This window comes from Macrobrachium rosenbergii, chromosome 3 (assembly GCF_040412425.1).
Source record: "Macrobrachium rosenbergii isolate ZJJX-2024 chromosome 3, ASM4041242v1, whole genome shotgun sequence".
NCBI lineage: Eukaryota > Metazoa > Arthropoda > Malacostraca > Decapoda > Palaemonidae > Macrobrachium > Macrobrachium rosenbergii.
The window spans coordinates 65,896,324-65,904,376 of NC_089743.1; the positions used below are offsets into that span (position 1 = coordinate 65,896,324).

Here is an 8,053-nt window from a genome sequence, read left to right on the forward strand (position 1 = left end):
AAGCGAGCGAAAACTCAACTGCAGCCGCTTCATCATCACAAGGGCGCTCTCTTCCCGCTTCCCCAACCCACGGCATTTGAAAGCAGCCTGGTGAGGATGCCTGTCGATGCACACACGTGAACCCTGGCAGAAGACGCCGCTGGACGCCGACGTCAGCCTTACGCCCCTACAATTTGGTAAAGTACCTAGAATGAGTTGCTTAGTCACGTTATGTTCGCCCCTGTGCATTTATTAAATTTCTGGGCCTATAACTTGGTATTCCCTGAGCTTCTTTGGTTCAATCTCGGCCCACGTGTTCACTGCCTCCTTGCCCTGAGTCATGTCCACCTCGGGAGTTCTTGTGCCCTAAAACACCCGAAAGTAATTCATTCCCAAATTCCAGCCTTAGATTGTAACCTAAGTTCTCACATCGTTTCAGAAGGACGATCGTAGCAGAATCTCCTGGTCCGTGTTCCTAAGTATCTCTAAGCTTCTCCCACCTCGGGAGTGACTTCAGTGCAGCAGCAATTTAACATGTTTCAGTTAATTTTCCCTTTGATCTTGTGTGTTATGAGAATATACCTATTTTGTATCCATGTGTTTACGACTTACCTTTGAGAAAGAACCTCCGCCCTTGTACCACTCCTTTAGTTTGTGTTTTATATGTCCTGTTATCTTGCAAGGCCATTATAGAGTAAAGTAATACTGTGGAGTCTTAAGAACCACCTGCACCAGAAAAACATATAAATATATATATATATATATAGTATATATATATATATATATATATATATATATATATATATTCACTTATTAGTATTAATGAGTAAACCTAATGTTAGGAAGAGAAGGATTCTAGAGAAAAGAAAATAAAATGAAACAAACAATGATTACTGCCAATAACAATAGCAACTAAACCTTAATCCACTTCAGCTATCAAACCCTTTGCACAGCTGCGCGAGACATCCCAGTTCAAATCACGTTACCAAGAGTGTGCTGCGAAAAGACCTATGGCAGTTGTCAAGGCTAAGTACCAACCTGGAAGCTCAAGACGATTCAACTTTGTGGAAAAAGGAAGGACAGTCCCGCCTCATCAGACATCGCATCTCATAACTAGCGTCAGACGTTGTAACTCTCACTTAATGATGTGTGAATGGAAACTTTGGAGTGAACCTCTGTGTTTTCCAGTCCATGAACTGCCGTTGTTTTTTTATGTTCCCGCCCCGTTAGTGCCCTTTGCATGCAAATGACTGCGACTGTCAGATCTGTTATATACAGAACATTAGCAAAATACGGGGAGAGAAGCAAGGTAGCATAAGTTGCGCTTGCCCAAAAATTCCAATTTCATAAGACCCTGAGAGTTACTCTATGCATTTTTCAAATTAGGATTTTGTTACTTTGTAATGAATGCATGAACTGGTTCAGATGACTCTATCAGTTTCATGTTAATGTAATTTTGACTTTTATGCTTGAAGTTCCGAGAATTTTAATTTTTAAACTTTAAAAAAGTTTCTCTAATTTAAAGTCTTGTATGGTACACTGTGTACCTGTGAACATGCTTTAATTGTCTCTGACAATCCATTTATAGTTTTATTTTAAGGCTTTAATTAAACTGCATAAATATACTACGTTTTGCATACAGATACATTTAGCCTCTGCAAGTTTTTTCGCTTCTATTTTGCAACTTCGTGAACAATGATAACGGACGAGCAACTGTAGACTCTGTTCCCCAAAGTAGAGCTTATCCTCTTTGGTGGCAGGGTACATATAAGACATTTTTGGTGCGCTCCGCAGCGTGTTTAGGCCAACCCAAATCTATGCTAAAATCCCAACCTTGCTCCCGAGAACTAGACCGGGGGCGGTGACATACTGACATAGAGAATGAAGCGAGGAAAATAAAGGTAGTGCTGCAAAGGAAGTCTGAGCAGAGTAGGAGTACCCTACGGGTCTCATGTGTAGACATCAGTTTATTACATAACTGTTCCAGAAACAAACAAATTATTGGTTGGCCACCCGGTGTAATTTCTAAGCAGCTAAATTTGATTCTTGTCACAACGAGATTTTTTTTTATCATAGTCGAGATGCGTATTACCAGAAATTCTTCCCTTGTGATGGAGAATCTCGATGCCATTATACCAGTGAAGACGGGACGAAAACTCTGTCTCATCTGTTGTAAGTTGATGCTGTGATAAGTAGAGAAAGCACTCCACTTCCTCCTTCAAAAAGATATGATTACCGTAGAGGCTGTTAAGTTTGTTTCTTGTTGTGACTTCGTTTTGCTCTTGTGGAGTTAGTGAATTTTAGGTCTAATTCTTTCTGAATAGTTGTTTTGATACCGCTATCAAACTCTGGAGTTTCAGTTTCTCTGAAAACCATTTCCTTCTTAATATGTTTTTCTATATTTCCGTTTTGATTTTTAGCTACCTCTTTACCAAATACTTCCTGTATTGGATGGTGGGCAATGTTTCAGCTACTGGTGTCTCATTCTTGAATAATTAGGCATATTTTCTTTCACATATCCATTGTCGAACGTATCTGATACTGGCTTTTCAATACTCTCTGGCTTTCTGCAGTCTCCTGAGCTCGAATGGATGTTGTGTAGTTGGTCTCCGTAGGTTGCGTTTGAAGTTAATAATTCTGGTACACTAGTGTTGAAGATCCTTCATCATCATCTGTGCCTAAAAGAAAAGAACAAATATGGAAAGTGGTGTTAAATTAATCCACTGACATCTTTTTTTCAGTTCCCTCTTCCCCTTGTCTTTCAAACAGTGTGCAAACAGGTTTAGTAGAAAGGTCGAGGATGCCTGGTGGTTTAGCAAGAGGATGTCTTGGCCTTACCATTTTCTTTTTCTTTATCTTTACCCATGAATTCATTTTCAAAACCACCACTACTGTCCTTCCTTCAGTTGCTGGTAAATCTGCAGACGTATTTATCCTTGCTGGGTGGTGGTGGCTCATCCCTTTTGACCAGTTCCATTCCAGCGACAATATTATTCCTTATGGGCATACACTTTTTAATACTAATTTTACATTTATATATTGTTCCTGTTATTGTTTTCGTTAAGTTTTAAATGTTACTTTATGCTTGTTTTGCATGTTGTTGCTTCTTTCCGGCAATATTGAACTGAATTTTGGTCTACAGAATCGATCGCAGAAATGTTGTCCATATGAATTATATAAGAATAAAAAGTACTTGGATGCAACTGCTGTTAATTTTTATGTCCTCTTTTGTTATGGAACTGTTGTGTCTGATTTACGACTTATTCTAGAACTGTTTAAGAAGAAGATTTTACTCAAGCGTAATGCCATTTCAAGGGTGCATAGAATGGCTAGTATATTAGAGAGGGTTTCACTGCATCTTATGAGTGAGGATGTCATGAAGCATAAGTGGTTAAAGTCTGTGGAAGATTGATAAACCTTTGTCTTTGCCAGCTATAGGTACCCAGATTGAGATGACTATTTATGGCTGCTTGCTTACCAAAATGGCAGTTGTTCACAAAGCTATCTCCAAGGCTTGTTACCAATCTGGTAACTGTCTTGATCTTATATTGAAAGATGTTATAGGCATTGCATCTAGGAGAGGCTGGCCAGTTGGTTCATGAACATTGTTTTATTAAGGCTAATAAGTAGATGAATAAAGTTGTTCCTGGTGTTAACTTTTCAAGAAAGTTTCGTCTTTAAGTAGATAAGCCATGGTTTAATACAGCATGTGTTACGATTCCAAGAAATGTTACAGATTCTTTCAGTCACTAAACAAATAGGATTTGACACCAGCAATTGAAATATGGGAATTGAATACAAAAAGAAACTCACAGAATATAGAACATTTATTTACAACCTTATCTACAAACAAAGAAAATGAGATGTTGCTTCCCCTCAGCTTTCAATCAACATGACACAAATCAGAATAAATCAAAGCAATTATAGATAGAGGGAACAGATTGGAAGGTAGATCAATTCAAATACGTAACTAGTGAGATGGTGAGTTATCTTTTATGGCTAGAGTTTCAGCTGAAGAGATGAAGCTGGCATGATGGCATTAGGCTCAAAGATGTCATAAAAAACGTGGCTTCAGGATGGGATAGCAAATGTTGTTTCTCCCAGAATCCTGAGACTGTGCAGATGGAGGGTGCGAAAGGCTGACTGCTTCTCCAGGGCTGACTGCTTCTCCTCATCACATGCAGGAAGGGCCAACTGCTTCTCCTCATCACAGGCAGGAAGGGCCGGCTGCTTCTCCTCATCACAGGCAGGAAGGGCCGACTGCTTCTCCCCGTCACAGGCAGTGTCACAGGCAGGAAGGGCTGACTGCTTCTCCTTGTCACAGGCAGGAAGGGCCGACTGCTTCTCCCCGTCACAGGCAGGAAGGGCTGACTGCTTCTCCCCGTCACAGGCAGGAAGGGCTGACTGCTTCTCCTCCTCGCAGGCAGGAAGGGCCAACTGCTTCTCCTCATCACAGGCAGGAAGGGCCAACTGCTTCTCCTCGTCACAGGCAGGAAGGGCCAACTGCTTCTCCTCGTCACAGGCAGGAAGGGCCGACTGCTTCTCCTCGTCACAGGCAGGTAGGGCCGACTGCTTCTCCTTGTCACAGGCAGAGAGGGATGGCTACTTCTCCTCGTCACAGGCAGGAAGGGCCAACTGCTTCTCCTCGTCACAGGCAGGAAGGGCCGACTGCTTCTCCTCGTCATAGGCAGGAAGGGCCGACTGTTTCTTCTTTTCACAGGCAGGAAGAGCCGACTGCTTCTCCTTGTCACAGCCAGGAAGGGATGGCTGCTTCTCCTCATCACAGGCAGGAAGGGATGGCTGCTTCTCCTCATCAAGCAGGCAGGAAGGATGGCTGCTTCTCAACACAGGCAGGAAGGGATGTCATAGGTAAGAAGGGGATGATCGCTTCTCGTCACAGGTATGACAAAAATTGCTGGCATGGTGTGATCAAGCTGCCTGATTCTATTCCTTACCTTTTCTCTAGTGGGCCATTTTATGAAGCTTATATACCCTCTAATGGTCACATGGTAGGACTACGAATAAAACCTGCTATCTCCCATGATAAGTAACCTGGGAGGAAAATCCATGGAGTCGAGAGAAACAAATTCTCTCGCACGTCTTTTATGCAGATATCTCAACCCCCGTATTGTCACTTTTCAAGTATTGTCAACATTCTGCATATTGCTATGCCAGCTTTCCTGCATTGAGGGTATAATCAAATCAGGATGTCTGTATCCAATCATATGTAATCTGTGTCTGTGAAGAAACAGCTCTGGAATTTAATCCCTTCCTGATCCAATAAGGGGTTGGGATCACTTTGTAGCTCGCATGAGCTATTGACCTGTAAAAGTTTTGTACATAGATTATATGGTAGACCTCCGTATCTATTAGTACCACTACATTGGTGACCGCCAAAGATATCTGACTGCTTCTACCAGCAATGTCTAACAATTATCAGCATGAAAACTCCACAGCCACCTCTCCATACACCTGCTGCTCTTCATGCCCCACCACCCAGAGTGGGCAGAACATTTCTGCACAAAGAAAATCACCCAGTGATGCAGAAAGCAGATGCCATCCTCAAATTCCTGTCTGACAACGTCTTCAAGCAGATAGCAGGATGGTTCGAGGAACTTGGATCCCCCATCACCTACAACATACTGAAGGACCAGCTGAAGTAATCCTTCAGCATGCCACCCACCCAGAAAGCCAAGAAGTTCCTCAACCATGTGGGGGCCCCGGTAGAACACTGCCTACCAAGGGTGACCAACCCGAGTCAACCTTGGACCTTGTGAGGTAGGTACTCCACACAAAATTACTCCCTCCAGACAAGTAGCAGCCACGCTGAAAGCCTCTATCACTCCCTTAGAAGGGTTCCCAATGGTCGATGAGACTTATATGGCCCACAAAGCAGAAGACCCCTCACAGCCAGCAGCAGCAGTAGCGGCACCATGTCGGACCGAGCAGAGTGCAGACATAGAATCAGACAGCGAACCAGACAAGCCAGCCACCCCATATACAAAAGACGCCTCCCCAGACAGGACTACAAAGGGATGCCTAAACAGAAGAAACAAGAACCTACAGAGGGCATATGCTTTTTCCACTGGAGGTTCAGAAGCAAGGCTAGAAAATACGACAGGGGCTGACAATTCTCAAACAACACGTAGTAGGGTCGTAGACGCGATCCACTCATACTAACATCAGCAGTAAGCAGACAGGTTGTCTTGTAAGAGAAATCACGCCTGCTCACTGTTGTCTTTCTTCCAGGTACGAAAGAAAGGACAAACATGCTTCTTCCTAAAAGATGACAGATGATATTAGGTATATATCGTTTTTCAAAGAATTCCATGTACAAGTTTGAAATATATATTCAATATCATCTATACTCCTTTAAAGTGGTAGATATGTTGACGATATTTTAGCTGTTTTGCCTGCTGGTATTAATGTAAAATGATTTACTCTGTAATTTGAATAACACAGGTACCATCCATTAAGTTTACGTTAGAATTAGAAACACAATGGCCTCCCCTTTCTTAGGATGGGAAGTTTTAATACATAGAGAACCATTTCAAGTTAAATTCAGTATTTATAGGAAACCAACTAACAATCCTAATTATGTCCATTTTATTCAGGCCATCACCTCAACATCAAAATATAAATTTTTTCCTCTTTTTGTTTTTACATGAGCCTTGGCATTGTCAGTCCCCAGTATTTGGATAAAGAAATTGAATACATAAGAAAATAGGACAGATTTGTGTTATCCTTCACATACTAGATACTGTTATAACAAAGCCTACAAAAGTTTTATAGTGAAAGTAACAGAAGAAAGAAACTCTAAGAACATTCTAGCTTGCCTTATTTTAGTGGTTTGGAAAATGCAATCATTGTTTAAACATTTTAAGGTAAACCCTGTTTTTCAATAACACACTCAAAAAGAATGTTAATAAAAATAGCCCTAAAGAAAACAACAACATAATATATGTACCCATGTTTGATTGGCCCTCATTTTATATTGGCCAATCTAGCAAAGATTTAGATGTACGTATTAAGCAAATACAAGTATTCAGTCAAAACTGCACAAGCATCCAATGCTATATCTATCTACTTAAGTGAAAACTCTCACAGGATAAATTGACTGAAAGTTCAGTGATTGTTAGATCGAAAGATTTCCTCAAGAAATCTATTGGAGTTTATTGTTTATCCAACTTACTTCCAGTTGTAAGTTTAATCTTAGCCCCATGTATTATTTGGACCCCTGTATTAGAAAAATGTTCAAGAACGACCTAAAAGATAAAATCACTGACTTAATTACAAGGTAGCTACTTGATATATATTTTCTGTATATCCGTATGTTTAATATATTTTTTTTTTTTGTAAAAATGTTCATCTTGCAAAAAGTTATTATTGTTAAAAAAAAAAAAAGAGAGAATTATTGTGTTGTACTAAAATTTTTAGGTGGTCAGTCACGAACCTGTATAATCTTTTAATTGTCCTGTCCCTGCTCCTGAACGGTTGATCTTAATCCTTTGTAAAAACCTCTAAGTATTTAATCTTGCTTCTGCAGTGGTATTAATTCTTCAATTGTGTTGGATCTCCAGGTGCTATATGTTTCCTTTAGTAATCCCTCTCTGTCTTTTATATGAGCTTTTTTGTAAACATACTTTAAATTCCTTCAGTCTGCTAAGTAAAGGACTAGTGTCGAAAGGCTCCTGCAGTACCCAGTGTTTCTGCTCTGTGATTTTATCTTTATTTATATATTCATCACGTTCCATATTTTCGTGATTCAGTTATAAACACACACACACACACACACACACACACACACATATATATATATATATATATATATACATATATATATATACACACACACATAACTCTAATCGTCGGTTTCCAGAGATACAGAGGTAATATTAATATTATTAAGAGAGCGCCAGGCGATTCTCGTAATATATATATATATATATATATATATATATATATATATACTCTTTCATTTTGAGAATTCATTTGCTGGTTACTAAGTCCAGTACTCCTTTTGCATGTACTCTTGGAGAATGGTATAATTTGAATGTTTTGCCTTTATCTCGGT

At 40.2% G+C, this 8,053-nt stretch overlaps 1 protein-coding gene across 1 annotated transcript; it reads right to left on the reverse strand.

Moving 5' to 3' along the window:
* Window positions 1-4,050: 4,050 nt before the first annotated feature.
* Window positions 4,051-5,048, reverse strand: LOC136851513 (uncharacterized). The gene is made up of 3 exons (XM_067125679.1): window positions 5,032-5,048; window positions 4,645-4,816; window positions 4,051-4,557 (listed from the first exon to the last, which is right to left on the reverse strand). The coding sequence occupies exons 1-3, from the start codon at window positions 5,046-5,048 to the stop codon at window positions 4,051-4,053; spliced, it is 696 nt and encodes a 231-aa protein (XP_066981780.1).
* Between the last annotated feature and the right edge of the window lie 3,005 nt (window positions 5,049-8,053).

What these genes read in the sequence shown, in the direction of transcription:
- LOC136851513 (XM_067125679.1), bottom strand. An exon ending in ATGACGAGGAGAAGCAGTCG is followed by an intron (nt 4,558 to 4,644) that starts GCCCTTCCTGCC and finishes GCCTGTGACAAG; the next exon opens with GAGAAGCAGTCGGCCCTACC.